Here is a 22199-nt window from a genome sequence, read left to right on the forward strand (position 1 = left end):
CCTGTATTCTGAACAAATTAATGTCCTAAGAACTACTATTACCTTTGAGTACCTAATCTGCATTGATCTTGTGTTAAGTCTTTTACATACTATACTCCCTGTACTTCATGAATTAGATAAACAACTCTAACATTTGGATATAGACTTGTGGCCATGTACAACTTTATTGGGAAAAATAATTATATCAGTAAAAGGATGAAGGACCAGTCACGGATTTCTGTGACTTGGCAGTTTTTCTACTGTTAAATGCTTATTCACCCAACCCAAAACACATCAAAACCAGGTGCCTGTTTTGCTTTAAGAAAATATTCATAGTATTACAGTGGCATTTCTGGTCGACACAGGAGACGAAGAAATCCATCGTATAACAGCCAACTCTTATGAAGAGAAAGTGCCATAGGAGATGGGAAACTGAATTTCACACTTCGGCTTTAGCTTGAGTTGAACAAAGGATTTGAACCTACCTATTTAACATCCCACAGTAGCACCAAAAATACTACTTGCTTCATGCGAGCTTTAAAAAGTCCTCTTTATTCACCTCAGTAAGAAAGCATAAATAGGAGCTGCTAGATGAATTCTTAAACAAATATATACATGGCTGCTCCCAGGCATTTTAGTTTCAGCCACACCTACTGCTCCTCTGTATACTGCTGTATCTGTGTAATTCAGTAAGAGAAACTACTCTTCACAGCAGTCTAGTATGCTAGCTTAACTCATACTCTGCAAGCAATTCCATCTCATCCCTCTTCATAACATTCAAGTATATTCAGATCAAATATCAGAAATATCGAATATCAGAAATTCTGATTATTAAGGAAAAATAAGCAAGCAGGATTCTAGGTCCCTGCAGTTACAGAGTCCTTCAAAAATGCAAATATGAAATACAGAAAGATTTTCAGGGGAACTGAGTTCAGTTCATCTCTCTGCCACAAATTCCAAGCATGATATTATGCACAACGTTCGTTCTCTCCCCCATTATAATTGGTTAATATCTTATTAACTACCGCCTTGAAAATTAAAATTGCAATGTGTTTGGGGCAGGGATTGCAAATTCTGTTTGCCTGTTGCCAAGCCCTGGAGGTCTAATGACTGTTACTGTAACAATAATTAACAGAATAGCAATAAACAGAATGCACTAAAATGCAGCTTAAAATAAAAGCAGTATCAGTAATAGCATTTCTCTGGTTTCATATTTCTGCATAAAACAGTGTTAATATTCCATGTGCAAACAAATTACATTTCATGGTGGCATTAAATCCACAAGCAGCCAAAACTCAATTATCAGTGACTTAGGAGAATTAGAGAGAACTATTGTTAAGGCTCTATTATAATGCTGCAAAATGCTCCAAGCTGGTTTTCAGGTACACCTCCAGAAAAAAAACATCTTTCATTCTTCCGTTTTCTTCTACTGATCTCCATTTTGTTTAAAAAATTATTTTCAAACTAATGGTACAATATCATGTAACCATTAGGCAGAAGATACTGCGACCTCTACACCACATCATCTTAGACTCTTCCTGAGTTGTGGGCCATCTAGTCATTTTCCACTGGAGGTCCAGAGGCAAAACCTAAGCCTACTTACAACAGGTTGGTTTTCTAAGTTACCTTTGGTGGATCCTTACAGTTAAATCATGGAGTAACTGAGAATTCTACTTTAATGTCTAAAAATTGTTAGGGATTACTTCAGTATTCAGACTGTTAGATCCTGTGGTTACAGTGTATGAACTGGAGTATTGTCAAGGAGTGGTCAATACTAGATGCTTCAGAAGCTGCTAAATTTCATCAAGAGCTATGGAGTACTCATGCGCCTATGCCATTATTTAAATTACACTTTGCAATTCAGCTTGTAGCTTTAACATCCAAGTCTATATACATACTTCAGCTTCAAGCTAAAGACACTCAGCATGCTGCTCGATCTGCCTCAGAAGCTGCATATATGAACTCTGGCTCTTTACTATGGTCCCCAGTTCTACCAATGAGTCACCTTCTGAAAAACTCGTTTAGTCATTATGGCCTTCTCTACCTGCCTAGGCAATGGGTCTGATGAGGTAGGATGATCAAAAGTAACTTTCAATGCAACCTCTGTACTAGCTTCTTCTGAAAATCCAGCTTCAACGTATCATACGGAGGTCTGTGGCAGATCATTGCTTGCAAAAACTACTACAAACTTTGAATGGAAGGGTTCATGCACTCAGAATTATTAAGCTCTATCCCTTTTGTGTGGCCACAGGGATTCAAGCCTAGTGATGAAAATGGGGGATAGAATTATTTGGCAAGTCTTTTAATGACCCTAATTGCTATTATCAAAAAGAAGCTCCCTCTATTGCTCTTTTCTTTAGGAAGTCTCCTTTCCACCCAATCTCTTATTCTTTTTGTCAATAACTCAGAATGAGTTAAATTCTCTCATAGTGGCGAGTCATGAGTTCAGGCACAACCAGAACTGCTTATGATGTGAACCACCAGCAGATGCATCATCTTTGGCACACTCACAGCAGGAAGCACACGCCAATCTATAAGAATTAAAGACAAGTCCTGGCAACCCCACATTACAACAGATTTTTGCAGTCAATTTAGCACATGTGTTCCTATCACTAATCACAGCTTTAAGGTACATGGGCGAAACAAGGGTCACCCAGAGTGTTAACATCCATGGTTGGAAAAATGCTGTTCCGGCCAGCTGCTTTCACTTTGACTCAGAGATCAAATCAGAAAGGATGAACATGACTGTATCCACACTTGGTGTACAATGCGGTATACAAACAAGGATGGGATTTAAACAGTTTTTCTTTTTTTTTCTCCTTTTTGCAACAGTGCACAAGTCATGGTTCTGACAACAAATCCCCTCAAGCTTAAACATATTGCCTTAGCACACATATTTATGACCACTGTAGGAATACCACAGAAAAGATAGATGACGAATCGTGATTGTTTTTATTAAAAAAAAAACATCTGCCCAGCATCGTTCATGCCACAGACAGCACAGGCAATGAAGAGAAAGCAGCTGTGATTGCTGCGTACGTACAATAAATCCTAATAGTGTGATCTAGGCAAGTGCTGTGATACAAGTATCATGTCAAAGAAAAATTAATACCAAAATGATGACAGTTTATAGGAAACATCAAATTATGTTCTTTCGGTTTTTTCCTATACTGATGGGAAAAACAACTTCAAAAGAATTACTTTGTGGAGCCAATAGTGATGCACAAATCATACTTGAGAAGGCAAAAAGCAAGAGGTATTCTGTAAACATCCGTCACATGGAAATAGTTCTACAGGAGAATAACACTTCCCCAAGACCCTTCCTACTCAATATGATAGAAGAAATCCCATTTTACATGACCAGAACCTCCCTTCTGAAACAGGAGACACTGGGGAGCATTTCTATTCCCTGAGGTACCACAAACATAGAGATTAAAAAAAAAAAAATCAGTATTTTTCTTTAAATGAAAAAAGAAAACCATTATCTTCAACAGCTCCTGGAGGAACTCAGCCTTTTTCTCAGAGTCTGTATATCAAAGAATTTCATATTCCAAACAGATGATCCTGCCTCTCTTGTGAATGGAATAAGCTGGAACACAGTTCTGCCTCCCACTGTATGGAAAACACTAACCTACTAGCTTTTTCTCTCTTGAACTACTCTCTGGAGCTACTATTTTTGCATCCTTGGAGCACAAAAAGGTAGGAGATACTGTCAGTGCTGCTGTCAGCTCTCAAAGCTACAGGGTCTGACAAAATGTAGCTGCTCAAGGGTAATCCAACTGCCTGGGATCTCCAAGGGACCAGGACGATTCTTAAGCTGAGTCACTTCCAAGCTTTAACGCAGATGATGAAAATGAAGAGATCAGATTTTTTCAAAGTGAATGGAAGAAGAATTTGATCCTACTGAGCATTATATGTAGTATTTCCATAGGGTTATTGTCAGTGAGAGTTGAAAAACCAGGCCCTTCATAAAGTAACTCCATGTTGATGTTCATTAAAAATTGAAAAATTGTTTTGACGCTGAAGAAACAAAACCACACAAGCAGACTACAAGCATGGGCCCTCAGTTTGCAGAAGTGAATGCTATTCATTAAGAGAAGTCTAATTATCTGTTTTGTCACCATGCATTAAATAAGGTGCAAATTCAATTTCCTGTTGGGGTTTTATTCCTTTCTTGTATTTCTAAGCTTCATAGAATAATGGTACTGTTCTCAAGTAGGGAAATGTTCATACAACATTTATTTCTTAGGACATAATGGATTTCTTGTTTGAAAGTAGAAACGAATTTGGCAATGTTTCAGTTTATCACCTACATCTAAGCAAATACACAGGAAAAATCTGGTTGGGTTTTTTTTGCCTAAGAGAGAGCTTAACAAATCCTGCATTGATGAAAGCAAGGTTCATGTTCTTATTAAAGTTTAAAGTTTCTACATTTGAAGTGAACTAAGTCTTTCTCTGCCTTTGTTTTATTCCTCTTATCAACACTTCTTGATGGCATAAATCATTTAAAGAATGAATGTATGTCAAAGTATCATCAGAAGACCACAAGAACAGTAAGTCTCAGAAGCCATGTTGCAGCACTACAATTGCAGAAAGATTACAAGCCACCATTAAGAAATTGCATACAGCTTTTTGCAAAAGCTGTAACAGAGATCCTGATAACTGTTTGTCACAGTCCTGTCACTGGAGATTTTTTTTGCCATACACTGATGAGAGATGCATTTTGATCCAAGCTATTTGGAACTGTGTCCAGCATTCCCAGTGGTTCTAGAATCTCTTCTCATTGCAACAGATTGACTTTAAAAACAACCCTGGGAAGTCAAAAGAGCTTTATATACATGGACAAATACAGGTGATGTTAAAATCTGCTTTGTTATCTAGTGACCAGCTGGATGAAAGGTTTAGCAGCTAAAATACCTCCTGAGCAAAAGATGAGGCTGCATTTCTTTCATCTCCTAAATCAGTCTGGGATGCCCCTGAGAAGCATCCTCTAGCCTCCAGCCAGGCCCTTTTCCTCTTCCCTTGAAAAACCTTGACTCTCCATTTCAAACACCTTGCCTGCATGACTACTGAGTGCCACTGTCATTATGACACAAGTAATTCTCAGTGGGGTACTTGAGCAAAACCTTTAAGCATTTAATGCAAGCATTCATTCACTGAGCTGAAACCACTAGTGATGACGGAGTTTCAAATGAGCTCAGAGTTTTAACTTAATCAACTTCCCAGTCAACACCATGACACTGCCTTTAGTCCTACGAGGTCAGCTTGCTTTGGTTTTCTCCTTAACACTGGAGATACCAACAACACTGCACAGGGAAACTTTCCTGTCCGCACCTGACATGCATATATTTCAGTCTTTCTAGCAATCTAACAGACAATAGCTAGTACCCGGGTTCAACAGCAAGCAAACAACAGCCATATATAATGTAGCAATGTGACAGCTTCCCAACTGAAATATCAGTGTTTTGTGCACCAGGATGGAAACAATGGCAAGAATCATTCAACCATTTAAAACACCTTTCACATTAAACTAAGCACTAGGTGGAGATCAAAGTAATTTATGGGTCTGTGGGAAATGAACCTTGAAGAAAATGCAAACAGTGGAAAAATGTCGAAGTTTAGCCTGGTATAGCTTGGCTTTAACTATCTAGATGAGAGATCTCTCTAAAAAGATTATAAATAAGCAAACCAAGGATGTAAGAATAGAACAAAAATACATCTCATCCAAGCCAGGCAAATGAAAGATACATTGACAATAAACCCAAGCAACTTTCCATATTTTCATAAGGATGCTCTGCACCACTCATCAAGCACCTGTAAAGCATCCTTCTGGCCCTCTACTTTCAAAGGGATCCAGTAGCTTGTTAAAATCTGACATGGCATCTGTCAGCATTCATCAACATCAGCCAAGTAGTGCAATTAATTTCATTCCCTGTCAAACGTTTATATGAAAGAGACTTCAGGCCCAACTAAACTAAGATCAGTGTCAACCAATTGCCATTAATAGCATTAAAACCACAAGCGCAAACCAAGAATCCACTTCAGAATGGGATGAAACTGCTTGGAATTTTTTTCCTGTCAACATCTAAAGCAAAAATTAACAATTCAGTGTATTATATGAAAACGGAAAGAATAATTTGGAAAAAAGACCCAAATAAAATAAGACATTGCTATTGAAAACAAGTAGAAGGGCATGAAAGGTTCAGAGGATGGGAGAGCAGTGTGAGATAGATCTATGGGTATAGCTTGAGCCCTACTGTCAAAGCCCACAGACACCTCACCCACCATGCTTCTTCAGCAGGGAGCAAGGGATCCTCAGGAATTCTTATGGAGACTGTTTTCCACAAGTGTGGAGGCTGACAGGCAGCTTTCGCTGCCAAGGGGCTGGATATAGTTTAAAATCTGCTGCACCTCTGAAACAGCCCATTGCCATCCCAAAGTCTACTGCCACTAATGAGACAGAGCTCTCCCTGCTGCTTATGGGTTATGGGAGGGTTAGGGTCATTTTGCAGGAAACCAGCCTGTCTTACAGCAAACTTCCCAGGCCCTTACCTGAACCTGAAGGGACACACCAATAAGCATCACTGCAAGAAAAAGAACAGGCTTCAAGACACAGAAGCTAAGATACGCAACTACAGAAATGGCAGTTACTCTCACAGCTGCAACTGAGGCTTGCTTTCATATCAAGCTACCTGAATGCATGAATTCACATCCGAATCCCATTTCCTGTCGTGGGAGAAATTTTAACCTCTGTTAGCTTCCCAGGAACAGCAGAATCCCATTGCTCCCTGGATTTTCTAAACTGTTCTAACCTGATTTGCTGTCCTTAAACATGTTCTCACTGCCCCTTATTAGGTCTCCCTGTGCACACAGATAACAGCATGACCCCCTTTTTGCTTTTTCACTTATTTGTGTACTAATCTCTTCAGCAACAAGTACTTCTCTTTCATTTTCACCCTTAAAATCTCAACTTACTCTTCCTCATTCCCTTCCATGGGACTTTCTACCATGGGTAAAGGATGCAGAGTTGTAATCCTTCAAGATCTTGAGTCAGATCCCCAAAGTCCTGATGGTCCAAACCAGGATATTGTAATAGTTCTGTCCTTTTTATCTGTATTCTGCTGTTTGTTAGAGCATTTCAGGTTCACATTTTTCCGAGGTTTTGTATTTTAATGACTAGAAATGCCCTTTTCTGTAAATGAAAGCCAAGATACTCAGGTTTAGGAAAAAAATGAAAATACAAACACTCTTGAGAAAAATCAAAAGACTTAATAATGTTAAAGGCTGTTTCAATAACCAAGCTGAAAAGGGAAGTTCACAAGCTGGCAAGCAGTACCATGGTGTACTGAAAGAGAATTACAAGCCTGGAGAGCTTTTAGATATAGAAGGCTCTTTGGTTCAGTGGTTCAGAGCTTCAGGGGATCTCGTATAATTTCCTGATGCTCAGGAAGGAGCACATTCTACCCACCAGTTACTGCGTCCACAGATCAGTCTCTGTGTCAGAAGTATTTGTGGAAATGCAGAGATCTTTTCAAACACTGCACTGGATATCTACTACAAGAATGTCCTCATATATAAACTTTCCATCCACTGACACCTAACTATTAATAGCACTAACTACCCAGCAGCCAGTTTGCAGCCTCCTCCTGCTGCCACTGAAGGAATCTGATGACAGATCAAAGGTCAAAGAACTAATGATTTAAAACACATTCCAGCCTATTGATACAGTGTCTGCTTACATGACCCTAACTTCTTCCCAGTCCTTCAAGGGAGGAAGATCCAGTTCAAAGTCAAAGATTACAGAGCATCCCAAAATCCAAACTTAGGAACCCTCCCCCTTCCCTGTCAAGCTCATTGAACTACAGATGCTGTAGCCTTGGAAAAGTCAACACATAAAAGAAACAGACCCGTGCCTGGAACCTAAACATACCACAAAGGATCCTGGAAGTACATACTGATGTGGGGTTTTCCTAAGTAAGCTTCAAAGACAGCTAACTCAAAAGAGGAAAATGAGCACATTTGTTCCATAATTAAGAAACTGCTTTATGCTGATTTATAACAATGTTTTAATAGAAGCTAAAAGTTTCTTCTCCGTGGGATACTCTGGGTTTGTGGAATGCTTCCTGTATGCCAAGACTTGGTTTTGCCTTATAATTACCAAGAATATTAGCTGGCAATTGCCTTTTGATATCTGATATCGCTATAGTATGTAAAACATTCATACACAGTGAAACATTTCCACCTGGCATAGCCTAATCACATTACAGACATTTATGCCACATAGTGAGGACTAGAAAACTTTAGGACACCATCCATATTCTCATGGCAGGATTACTTATTTATGAGATTTTTTTTTTTTTTTTTTAGTTTAGGCTACCATATGGAAGCTATGTTTTCCAATTTATATTTGACATCAAGAACAGGGACACTGTCTACTATTTGAAATACTCCTACCACAAATACTACCTTACCTTGTTAAGATAATGCAACCAATCTCTACATGTACCAAATCAAGCTATGTAAACTTTTACATTGTTACTATGAAAGCTTAAGGCTTGTTCTGTTAAGCAATACAGTGTATTGAAACAGTATTTCCCTCTAACCCAGAGGATGAATCACAGGCTTAATAATAAAGTCTTATTACAACAATTTTGCTAGCCTCAAAGTTTCCTCTCCTAGTACATGCAATAGGGTAAAATGAACTGTAATCAACTGACAATGATAGAAAATTTTCATTTGTATCAGATCAAAATTTAAATCGAGATATTAAAATCTCTGCTCATGCACATCATAATTTAGGGCCTAATCCCACACACATTTACATATGTAACAGACATTGCAGTGAATAGCCCTAGTTTTTCCAGAAAAGTTATTCATGTACATAGATGCGTACAAGAAATTTTTTTTACCTCTTTATAAGCTACTAATTCATTCTTGTTAATGTCAATGCTTATTAAAGACAAAAAGTAAAACAATGAGGTCTCCAGCTTAGTCTGTTCTCCCTTCAACCTCCTCATCTAACCCTCCCTCCTCTCAGCCTGCTGCTTCCATTGCCTGGTAACCATTAGCAATTTGCTATGTAAAAGTAGCGTGCTCCTGGTAAAATAGAAATTAAGACTTATTTATTACAATTGGAGGCAATGCAGAATCGAATTAAACTTGCATTTGTAACACACTGTAATTTCTTAGCAAGGTAAGTGACTTTGTTATAACACAGCCAAAGACAACTGCTCTGAACAGTGCTCCTGGAGCTGCACTCCTAAATGTCTCTTATCTCTCCCCCGTCCATCATTCCCTTGTTAACTCCAGCGCCAAGTCAGCTGCTGACTGTCTGAGATTCTTTGCCTATCGGGAGGCCAGCAGAGCTCACCTTCTGGGGGACAGGCAACACCATTTTCAGCTCTTTGTTTTTTGAGCAGCTCTTATCTGGAGCCACAAATAGAACTAGCCAGCCTTTCCAGGCAGATAGGACAAACCAGCTGTATACACTTGGTTCTCAACAGGCAGAGAGTAACAGCTAGCTGCATCTTATCATGGGGGTATGGGAACACATCAATCGGTGGAGGTTTTACTTGTCATCTTTGTCAGGAAGCAGTTACTCTGTTCTGAGAAAGATTCTAGAGATGGATGCAGCACCAAACTACAGGGATAGATGACTGTCTGATCACATTAGATGACACATGAGCATGTCCTGAGCTGGCTGATGCAGCATGGAGGCTTAAGTCACCATGTTCCTGCAGTGCAACAGCGACCACTGACACGCATGCCAAGCAATCACGGAGGGCCTATGTGTCTCTGACATAACCTAGGGAAGCAGGATTATGATCATATCAAATACGCTTAACAGTATGATGTAAACACAAAGTTGATAGCGTGGATGACAATAAAAAAAAAAAAAAAAAAAAAGGAATCTCATACAGAGCAAGTAAGAACAGGATCACACCGAAAACACTGAAACTCTGCTACTATACAACTAGTGTGACAGCTTTATGAGGGAATGGATTTTCTCCAAATCTTCACTAGACTACCAGACCAAGTGTATAGGTAAAAACTTAAACATTTCCAGGAAGTATGACAGCAGTCAGACAAATACAAGCTTGTTCAAGTCTTTCACACTGTAGATGTATGAGTTGAAGTCTCAAGAGCGAACTTTAGTATAGAGAAAGGGGAAAGACAACCAAGCCACCTGTAGATGCAGCTGATACATTCTGGTCCCAGTATCAGTTGTTTCCTCTAGCTAACAACATGCTGTATAAACCGAGGGGGTCTAACTCCACCTCCTGTAGAGTCACAGTCATGTCAGATTAAAAACCCATCAGACTAAGAGGAAGAAAAAAAATTTACTTGAACATCTGTGTCCCACTTGTATGAACCATATGGTCAGACAACATGCAATATAAGTAAATAACTATATGGTTTAAACAAAAACTGCATTCACTTAAATATGAGAGGCCAACAATAAACAAGCTCTGCAGCTTAGGTATAAGATTCGAAACAGGACTTGGAGCAACCTCCTATAAACACCCCTTTCCTTTCTCTCAGTGAAAGACAAATGGACACAGAAAAGATGACACTCACTTGCTGGCAAACCCAACTAATAAGGCGCAGACTGACTGAACAGCAAAAGTCTCTAAGATTCAGCACTGGCCCTCTCAGTTCAAACTGGGATGTGCAGATACTGCAAACAGGCAGAAGCTACACTGTCACCCCCCTCTCCTAAATAATAAGTGAACACATGCAACCAGTCACCTTCCACAAGCTCAAAGTTTCCTTAACAAGCTAATGATAAAAATCAGTTTCACTTCCATCAGAGAGGTATTTCTACAGCTCTCCTTTCTCTGGTGATCTTCATGCAAGCAGTCATGAGGTCAATAATATTGCAGAATATTAAACTGTCATCAGCTTGGAAATATATCCATAAACAGAAGCCACAACGAGTTTAGATACTGCCCTGGGGTGGGCAGGGGAGTATCCTTGTAAACCCAGCCTTGCAACAGAATAGTCAAAGCACAAAAGCAGTGTATGAGTAAGTAACTAAAACACAAGTGAAAGAAGAAATTAGACCCCCCAAAATTAGCAAGATTAATCGAGTGCATCAGCAGGAGAACAATTCCAGAGCCCTGTTCCATCTGTTCCCTTGCTTTTTCGGGAGGTCCCAGGCATGCTGTTTGTTGCCTGGCCTGAATTACCATTCTTCTTCATGACTCAAAGGGTCTCAGCTGGCCTGCTGCTGGAAACACCCTAATCCAGTGTCTTCTGTAAATTGAGACCACGACTCACTTTGGGCAGAAACAGTAGAAGAAACAACTTGTTGCTGTTTTTGAACTGCTTAGGGATTATACAACACCAAGTACTGCCTGAAATACAGCAACTGTAATACAGAAAGACGTATGCATTTGCATTACCCCAAGCATTTCAGGAATAGTGCATGTAGTGCTCCCCTCTGCTTTCCATGATGGGCTGATAACATTCCAGTTTGACACATATGAAAGACATCAATATCCAGGAGAAAGTTCAGTATTTGTTGAGCTATTTAGCTGTATTTAACTAAAAAACACAGGTAACACAAACACAGAATGTCTTAGATTCTAGCCATTCATTTTTCAGCATGCAAATAACCCAAGTGACTTTTAAAAAAAAAAGTTAGTAACATAGGAAAACAAGTATTTCTAATTTCTGCTATATCCTATCTATTTAGGAAGCAGAAGAACAGAGTTACAGCAATCACACTACTATACTATTCCACCCGTATTTGGAACATGAAAAATGTAACTGAAACTCAGGCACTAGGCTTGAGGCACTTCTCAAAATCTGGATCTGCAGTATACGTGCTAGACATGGACTTTCAGAAAAGATGACTTAGCTTTAAAGGAAGCAAAAAGCTCCGTAGTATAGATTCCGCTACTCTGTTTTAGTTACTCAGTTCTCTGATTTACTCCAGCACCTTTCTCCATGTTTGCCACCAGCTCCACCACATTCACCTCAAGCCTGAAGCCCTTTCATTGTATCTATCCTACGTTATGCTAGGACTGAAGGCAGCATACACTGGTTGTACAGATGCAACTCTTCCCTTGTTTCACACAGGACTGTATATTTCTCCATAATCTTACCTGTCATTCTATGTACTATGGTTACTTAATTCAGCCAACTGTATTGCTGTTCATTAAACAGAAACTGCATGAAGGAGTCAAGATTGCCCCCTGCTTCAGAACACCCAACTTCACAGGTGACGATTTCAGAAAAAGTAGTTTTACCATTATTTAACACTTCATTAAGCCTCTTTTTTGTAAAAAGCCACAGTGAGTCCTTGTTGTGGTCAGAGGGCTCAGTGGCATGAGCTGGAGCTGCTGAGAGCCCCTCAGGTCCTCGCTCCGAGGAGCGGGCAGGGCTCTCCCCATTCCCGAGGCAGCTCCACAACCCAAAGCCTTAGAACCCTTTTGCAGAACTGGGGCTGACAGGAGGCCTCTCCTGACAGGAGACAAAGCTCTGCCAGGAACCCAGCTGCCCGCCATGCAGCTTTCTTACATCTTTCAGGCAAATATAAATACAAATATAGAAATATAGAGATACTTATATCTGAGGGCAAGGCTCAGAGTGGAGGCCCGGTGATGGGCAGGGCCAGAGGGTGGGAGAGGCTCACACAGTAGAGGTCCATAAAATTACGAGGCCCAGGCCAAAAGGAAGGGAGAGGCACAGAGAATGGCAGCCCACGGATGGGGAGGCCCAGTGAGAGGGGCGAGACTCACACAGTGGGAGACCGATGGGTGTGTGTGGGAGGCCCATTGCAGGGTGGGGCGGGAGCAGAGCCCAAAAAGAGTAGGACGCCCGAAAGCATGACAAGCCAATAAAAAGACGGGAGGCTCACACAGCGGAGGCTTGTAGAGAGTTGGGTGGCCCAAAATTGTTGGGAGGCCCCCCAAAAAACTGGGAGGCTCAGAGACTCAAAGCCCTCAGAGGCTGAGAACAAGAGGGTCGGTGAAGCGCTGAGCGAGTGGGAGGCTCACAAGTGGAGCCCCCAGGTGAAATAGACTCCAAAAAAGGGGAGCCCTCCATAAAACTGGGAGTCCCAGAAAATCCCAGCCCATGGAAGGGGAGGCCCAGCGAGTCAGGGAGTCCCAAAAGCACGGGGGACCAAGCGAGGGGGAGCCAGAAAGGGAGGGAGGCTCACACAGGGAGGCCTGAAGCGGTGGGAGGCTCAGAGGATAAGGTCCCATGGAGGTAGAGACCTAGGGAGTCAGGGAGGCCCACGGCGGGTGGGAGGCCGAAAAGAGTGGGATGCCCGGAGAATCCCAGCCCGTGGGAGGGGAGGCCCAGAGAGCGCAGACCCAGCGAGAGGGGGAGGCTCACACGGAGGAAGAGGAGGCCCAGCCCCACAGACTGAAGGCCCAGCAACACAGAGGCCCCCAGTAAGTGTCTGTGCGTGTATGCATATACTTACGCACACGAGTATTTATAGATACGCACACATACACAGTGTGCACGTGAGCACGCATACTGCTATTACTTGAGCTTAGGCAAAATCGAACCACAAGAAAAGCAAGTAAAGAAAATTTTTTTGGCCACTCAGCTTAGAAGCTCCAGCCTGGCTTTTTCTGAGGGTCACGGTATCAGCATGGCTGCTACAGATATCCCTTGTCTTCTGCTCCTTTCCCTTTTGTAACGATCCTCTGCACTGCTCGCTCACTGAAGGCACCTCTCCTAAAACGTGTGGCTAAGGCTCCCCCTCGCCCCAGCACATACTCCTCAGTGACCACCCTGCGTGTTTCTCTTGGACGTCAGTATCCATCAGCAGTTTTTTGGTGGGTTTTTTTCAAGGCAGGTACTTACTTTCAGCAATCAGTTCAGTTAAAAGGAGCTTAATTTTCATAACTATCCCTAATGAAAGGCAGTGGTTGCTATTAACAGTTTAAAAAAATAATAATCCAGATTATTCAAATCCTTGAAAAAGCACTTAGAACAAAAACTACAAAAAGACAGAAATTTCTTAAGTATTCTTATGCTATATTCCTTTTCACCCCATCACACTGTATAATCTAAACATACTCTTGCCCCATATATGAAAATAACAGGAAATACATTCAACACAACGTTTGAAACCAAGTCAAATATTTACACTGGATTTCTGAGTAGCTGCTAGGGCTATACTTTGTCTTCCTATCTTTTGTGACTCTCCATAAAGCACTTCATCTTGGATGTTTAGTGTTGTTCCATTGTTTCCCAAACAAACAGGGGGGGGAAAAAAAAAAAAAAAAAATCACCAAAGCAGCCAGAGTCTAATTATGGCCTAATTTACTATTTGGGAAATATCTGAAACTGACTGTTTACATAGAACTGTATGAAGCAAATAAAATTGAAAATAATATTAAAAAGAGCCAAGATTTTTTTTTTTCATCTCTTTCAGGTATAATTATCTATTGTGTAGCTTGTACCCAGTGAACAGTAGAAAAGAAAAAGAATGAACGTGTAAGTATTCAGACCAGAATGTGCTATTTTGAGTCTTCTAGTGGTGGCAAATTTATCACCCCCCCCCCAAATCAAATGTCTCATATAATCTTTCCTTTCAATTAAATCATAGATGTTTGCATATTGAATTTGTTCTGTGTGGTGCTGCTCACCTTGCCGCTTGTACATGTGTTATTCAGCCATTTCACCCCCCATTCTTTACCCTTCCCGCCCACAAATTCTTCGGACACTGAACAACGAAAATATCCTGTAATTGGCCAATTGCAGGAAGTGTGACCTCTCATCACTGGTTCAAGGTACATTTGCGCAAATTGACTCATTTCTAACAGAATATCAAGGTCTTACCTTTGCAGGTGAAGCATTTGATGTGAAAGTGTCTGGCCTGAACACGGAGTACTTCACCTTTACATGGCTCCCCACATTTATGGCAGTGGATGACTGGCTTTTCAGAGGGGTGGTGAGGCTCCTGAGGATGGGCCACTGTAAAAAAAAAAAAAACAAACCACCAAATTAAACCCAGACAAAACGAGTATTTTCTCCTGTACACACATAAATCTGTGTTCTCAGACACTTCTCATCAGGATACAAATGTATCTGTTCACATTTTACGCTGATCTAAAAAGTCACCACCATTTTTTTTAAATATAGCCTTTTCATAAACCAGTAGTTTAAGCCATTCACATCAGCTACTACCTCCTTCCACTGAGGCTGCCACAGAAAGACGAGCAAAAATTGCCTTTGCAGTTTCAGTGCCAGAGTCTTTCAGAATACCTAAGCTTTTCTTTCCAAGAACATGAGTGTGTGCAAACCATTCAATCAGCACACAAAGCAACAAGAACTGGGTTATTTTAATCCGAGAAAGAATACGATCCAAGCAAAAAGAATGAAAGGAAAGCAATTCCAAATCATGTTTGGGGAAACCAGATGAACCAGGCAGCCTGACTTTGCATGCAAATGACTATATTAAATACAAACTACAAACATCTCCATTTTGCTACAGCACATACCTAACACAGGGAAAGCACATCTGAAGAGAAAAGAAGCCAACGTTATTTGTTTCTACTCCCAATAATTCTAGCAGAAACAACTCTCTGCATGCAAATTAGAGATACTGTAAGTAGACAGAAATGACCAAAGCATCTGCAATATAGTCAGGGAAACAAATTTCCAGGTGGTGGTAATTGATCAGCTATCCCACAGCCCTGAGCAGAGCTTGGATAGGAACAGGAAAGGTTTGTGTCAGCTTTATTGTATATTTCATTGTCGTAGTAAAAGTTTTATTGCTCCACATTTGGCTTCCGTAAAAAGTGTTTTACTTTCTCTTCAGATGTGTCTTGTGGCAGCTTGAGGCCCCAATAGAAATGCATGGGTGTAAGCTAGAGCAAGACTGAGTCTCAGCTGTACTGTCTGAAGTGGAAAATATTACCCAGAATGTTCCTGAACAAAACAACGTTCCTTCAAACCTCCCTCCCACATCCCATTCTAGCAGTAGAAAGTTGTCCTCCTTGTAATATTGTTCTCAAACTAGTGATGCTCATCAGAACATTTCAGAGAAAACATAACTCTCTACCCACGCCTCTGTCTTTATACCATTCCTGTCCTGCTTTTCCTGGCCTGCAAAGGACTGACTGCTGATACACATACATTACTCTCACTGTCACTGGGAATCATCTTCATTATTTTATCTTGGTGTTTTCTGGAACTCTTTTCCTTTCCTGATCAATTCCTGACATCTCCCCAGCCAGGATTATGCTTTTTTTCAGGTTACTGCTTATGCAGCAGCATAACAGATACCTTGCTCATATTTACTGCACCATTTTCCTCCCCTTCCTCAAAGAACTTCTAGGGAAAAAGCCCCATCGCTTCATGAAGTCCTTCCATATTACTCTCCTTTATAAATGACCTAGTGAAGAAATGCTGACATCATTCTGCATTATATAAATGCAAGATTAATAATAAAAAAGCCTAATATGTGATTACAGGAGTAACAGCATCAAGAATAGAGGATAACAAATATTCCAAGCAATAATTTCTGCTGTAAGTCTAGCCAAACTAATATGGCAGCTGCTATTTTCATCTTCACACCCATACCTGCCCCCCCCCCCCCCCCCCCCCCCCCCCCCAGTCTTCAAAGAAAAAGGCTGAATTCTTCTACTCAAGCTCAAAGTTTTGAATACCTCCTCCTCTGGTAGCCTCATTTCAACTATTTCCCTTGAGCAGTTATTCAGCCCACAGTGGTGAACAGAATGCAGCTGGCAATACGAACCAGTATTTCAATTAGCAGCTCCATTTAAATAAAAGCCCAGTAAATGCCTTGCCTTGAGTGAACCTTATCTAATAGTCTGCAGTGCAATACTATTTCTGGAGTGGAAGTTATTATTCTTCCAAACAAGACTATTAACTATTAACTTGTAACCAAGGAAACACATAGTTTATGCAATGAGAAAGAAAGAAAGAAAATAAGAGACAAACATAGACACAAGTGCTAGCAAATTAAATTATTATGAGGAAAATTCCCTCTCAGATCCAGACAGCCTGAGATGGGCCTGATGCCAACTGAAGAAAAGGTAACAGAATTTTTAAAGTTGCTCAAATGAGGAACTGGATCAAGGATTTGGACAAACGCTCTCTAGGATGTAAATGCTGCAGTGTGAAATCTGTACCCACAACATTCTGCTCTCTCATGTGGAAGACACCCTAACATATTCTGCATGACAGCATCCAGATCTTCCATTGTTGATCTGAAAGACAAGTTTTTGCTCTTTACTAGAGAGTAGATAAATGTTTTCAAGACTGGTCCAATGATACAAATTCTTTCCAGGTCTGCCTTTAGAGCCATTTAAATGAATATAAATACTGCTAGGTGCTATTTCCAGACTGATCTCTTAAGTGAAGCTAATTATGGTGCTTGTCTTACTGGCCTCAATTTGGCATTGTAGGTCAAGATTCAGTAATTGACTTTTGCAAGGAATTGCTTGTAAGCTTTTTCCTTTGGATATATGCAATACACACAAGGCTTCTCAGTGGCAGAGGTGACCCTTTATAGAGAACAGTGAGGACAGAACAGGGAACTAAAGAAAAAGAAAGATAAATACCTTTACAAGCAACTTATTTAAACGTTTGTGGCTGAAGTCCAACCAGCTTACTGGACATGTAAATTGTGAGCTCCTCTGGGTCTGAAAACCCTGAGCTAGGAGCTAGGCTCACCCCCTTACAAGGATTTCACATCTTGAGACAGTAACTATTTCGGGCTCTGCCTGCTCCAACCCTCCCAATATCAACTGCATGCTAGAGGATATATTCTCAGGCATTACGCACCAGCAGCAGTGGTGCAGTAAGGAAACTTTATCACGACTAAGACAGTAACAGACTCTAGCCAGTATAATTAGTGACAGGACATTAATTCAGGATCTGGATAACCGAGGTTCCAACCCCTGCTTCACAACAGATATCTGGGCTCTTTGCATGGCATGCCCGTAACTCTTAAAGGACTAAGGTCAGACAGTGAATTTCAGCTAAGTCTCTGAGCCTGTAACCTATCAGCTTAAAATCAGGTTATCTGAATGTTTTAGTTTCTCTGTGTATTGAGTGCCCCTGCCTGTAAACCAGGTGTAACAGCACTGTTAGCCTTACCCCACTGTGAGAATAAATACAGATGACAAGGTTCCCAGGCACTGGGATGGAAAGAGTCGCGTAAGTACCTAAGACAGTAAGTCTCTCCTGACGGATTACATATTCCACACCTGCCATATTTCTGGAAGCAGCATTCATTGAAAAGTGCGTGAGTGGACAAACACTAACTTGAGGAGCTATGTTGCCTTTAATGAAGTTTCAAATCCAAATATATTAACACCATGACCATCTTCCAAATTAAAAGAACATGAATTAACAACTTTCTGAGGGAGAGATGCTACCAGAGCAACACATTCTTGGTTCAGTACTACGGCTCACAATTGTCTTCATACCATAAAGTACACACTTACTGCATGGGTAGTGTAATATGAACACAAGTCAAGTATTTACCAGTTCCAGTATACTGATGTGAACTGATACTTGTCTACATGTCAGATTAAGTCAAGATGTGATTTTATATCAGTTTAGCCCAACCAGTATAACGACGTGCATGGATCTCTTTGTGTAAGATTATACACAATGTATCGGTCTAGCTCAGATCAGCAAGCTGCAAATGCCTACTAACACAATGAATCTAGTTTCAACCAAATGTCATTCCATCAGAAGCACCTGGGCTACTAAGTGAACTGTTTTTTTTAAACTGGCTCTAGTTAAACTAGTGCAGTGTCTACACTTGAACAAAGGGGTGCTGGAAGCAGGCATACAGATCAAACTGATGCAACAATTTCTTTGACTATTTAGTCTTACTTTTATTCCTTCAGCACTTTTCAAGATTAACTATGAAAACTACAGTACTTATAGAAGTCTAAGTTGTCATAGTCTTTACAATTTTACAGAGACTAATTACAAAAGATCATCAATAAAAATTTCCAAAGTTTCAGGTTGCCTTATAACAGTTCTAACTTGCAATGTTGCTGGGCACTGCCTGAAGACGTTTTTTTTTTTCTTTATTAATGAACATACATGAGATATGTAAAGGTGAGCCATGTAAAGGTGTATAACATGAGGTATACACAGAAGAACTTTTCAAGACAAGCTAGGTTGAGACTTCCACTCTTGCTTACAAGACCAGCTTAAATGAATAATTAATGCTTTCTTAAGCTCATTTGGGTTTCCAATAAGACAAATCAATGTCCCATTAAATATCCAATTTACCCAGAGTAACATGTTCACTGACTGGGACAACTGGAAAGTCTGGATTATGTTGTTTAATTCAGGGGGGGAAAAGGAGAAAAAAAAAAAAAACACAAACATCAATAGCACCTTCTTCTATGAGGAAGACAGTCTTTGTCACTGGAGTATTGCTTTGTGCTAATATCACTCCATAGACATATCACCATGATTTTTTGTCATGCGTTACATTCCCCTGTGAATCATGCAACATTGATTTCATTAAATTTTGCAACTGCACTGTATCGATGTAAATTCAAAGCAACTCTACCAGCTTGAGAGTACTTGTTACTGCATTTTATCAAAACATCTCAAAATAATCTCAGATGTGCAAAGAAAAATAAACAATTAAAAAGAAAAAGAGAAAGAAAAGACCAATAACAACCCAGTGTTCGTATGAGAAACCTAAGGCACTTTCTGAGCAAAATGAAGGAATTAATTTGCTGTGCAAAGTTTAATACTGTCCTGTCAGTGGTGCTTTATGCAGAGCAGATCATTGTACAAAGGTTTAAGAGCAACTATATGTTTTGCTGCATCAGCTAGAAAAAGGACCGCAGTACTCATACCAAACCCTTCTGAAATGGAAATTACAGCAACTACCTGAAGAGCAACAGTTGCTGAATAAAAGAAAACAAGGAAAATAAATACTGCAGCCTCCCTTATTGATGATTCTCTCCCTGAACATAGAACTGTTAGGAAACCAAAGACTCAGGCTAAGTGACTCTTAGCTGCAGATTCTTGCTGGCAAGACTCCATGTCTCTGCTGCAAGCCACAGAATACTTCAGCTTTTTATTGGAAGTCAGAAAGAAGCTTCTGGGAAACGCCTTGCTATGCGTATGCTGCAAATCAGAGGTCACAGCAAAATATGCTGGGTTCAGTTCTGCTCTAAACTGAAGTAAAAAGCAGCTTCCTCTAAATTTAAACAGGAGGGCTATTGTTCTTTTAAAAAGTGAATTTTTGTCATTTTCACATTTGCATGTCTACCTTCACAAATAAACTTGGAGTTACATTCAGTCAACTCTAACCATGTTGTAGCAGGTGTAACTTCAAACTTCATGCTGGGATATACAACTTCTGTGACTTCTAGCTCCAAAACCTCTTGGCTCTTTTGCACAGCACTGAGATCATGCTGTGCCCATAGCAGCATGGACAAGGGGACTCTCAGGATTTCACAGCCACGTCCTTTATATCTTAAAAGTGGCCTAATACAGACAGCACGCTCTGAAATGCTAAATTTCAATTGGCTGCTGTGTTTTCTTGGCTGAAGACTATTAAGAAGGAAAAATAAAGCAAAGATTTAACAGTGTGAAACTACTGCATAGTTTTTTGCTAGCCTGTTTTAGATTTCCTCACTCCTTACTGCTTTCAGGAATGAAGGTAAAATGACTGTGCTAGAGACTGCCAAGACAGTAAATGCAACCAAATCTTCCTACAGGCCACAGTGCTCTTTGCCATCTCTCTCCGTAACACCTGATATGGCTTTGGAGGCCATCATTTCTTAAACTAATTTACAGGATTTGAATTTCAAAACTTGAAGGTTTCAGAATCAAAACTCCCTCAGTCTCCAATGCTGTCAAGCAGCTGTAGTTATTCCAGCTGAGCAGCTGCTTGCTTGGGACAGGACAGAGGTAGGCAGGTAGGCACTGTGCACAGGACTACAAGCTGTGAAAAAAGCTGTTCTGGGATGAAAGGCGCTAGAGAGACATCAGAGAACCAAGTTCAAGAAACAGATCTGGCTTATCACTTCTTCTCCGTGCTCTCTTTGTAAAGAGAGGAGGAGAAGTAATTTTCTCCCATCCTTTGTGTTTCTCGCAGAGGTGAATGTCTGTAACCTCTGGTTTGTAAAGCCTGTCCGTCTATAGCCCGTACACTCTCTGAGGAAAAGCCCAGCACAGTGGAGCCTTGAGGAGTTACTGAACTAGCTATTAAGAAGAAGGGATGAAAAATGCAGTGTCATTTTGCTTATCTGCAGACTCAGTTCTTGAATCTTAAATCTTTAAGAATCCTATCAGCTAAGGTGACCAAAGCATGACTGAGACTGAAATCAAACCTCGCAGCTGTCAGGGACAGATAAAGAAGTTACTGCAGTCACTACCCACAGGTATCGGACAGTAATCTTCAGAAATTCCACGATATCCTGGAAGGAGGCACTCCCATAAAGAGATACTAATAAGCTGCATGCCTAGACATGTATGAAAAAGCCTAAGGCAAAATCCTAGACTGTAGTTTGCTCTTATTATTGCCATTCAAATAATCTGAAGAATCATTTTAAAACTCTCCCTGTAAATTTATCTGTATCACTCCTACAGTGTGCCAATTTGTCTTAGAACTATTTTCGCTGTCTACATATAATGAAAGTAGCTATTTTTTAAAAGGGTAGGAAAAAATAATCTTAAACTTCTAGTTATTTGCTATAATTTTTAAAATGTTTTCTGGTATTTTCCATAAAAGTATTGTTATTTTCCCCTTACAGCTAGCCTGCTGCTGAAAACAGCAGATGCAAACAGGACCACAGTAGCAATCAGAACACTGCTGGACAGTATCTCTTTTGGCACCATAGAAGCTAGTGCTGTAATCATGGTGATACATGGTACACACATACATGTGAGAGCATAGTAGCTGGCCAATGCATTCATACTAATAGGGCAAGGCACCATCTCCCCCATGTTAACTCACACTCCTTTTTATGGGTTGCTGGTGGGATGAAAGATAAAGCTTAGCAAGTAGGACAGTGAAGGAAAGAAGGTTGGATTATATGAGATAGCCACGTAAAGATGAATAGCATAGCCCAATGTCTGTTCCGGTTTAGATCCAGAAAGAAGTACTACTAATCCCCCAGTCCTTTGTCTCTGGTCTTATTGTCTACTTGTTTAACAAAGAGAAGACCTAAGAAAAACTGACACTTTTCTTATGTATCCTACTCAATTGTCACCATAATGTATGCTTCTCAGCC

At 40.4% G+C, this 22199-nt stretch overlaps 1 protein-coding gene across 9 annotated transcripts in view; it reads right to left on the reverse strand.

The window, feature by feature from the left end:
• ABLIM1 (actin binding LIM protein 1) overlaps positions 1 to 22199 on the reverse strand; it is a 147995-nt gene that overhangs the window by 100485 nt on the left and 25311 nt on the right. For all 9 annotated transcript variants that reach the window (XM_052798385.1, XM_052798384.1, XM_052798386.1 and 6 more), the window contains exon 2: positions 14788 to 14922. In XM_052798385.1, coding sequence (XP_052654345.1) covers positions 14788 to 14922 — 135 coding nt within the window. The remainder of the gene's footprint in view (positions 1 to 14787; positions 14923 to 22199) is intronic.

Source organism: Harpia harpyja, chromosome 10 (assembly GCF_026419915.1).
Source record: "Harpia harpyja isolate bHarHar1 chromosome 10, bHarHar1 primary haplotype, whole genome shotgun sequence".
Taxonomy (NCBI): Eukaryota; Metazoa; Chordata; class Aves; order Accipitriformes; family Accipitridae; genus Harpia; species Harpia harpyja.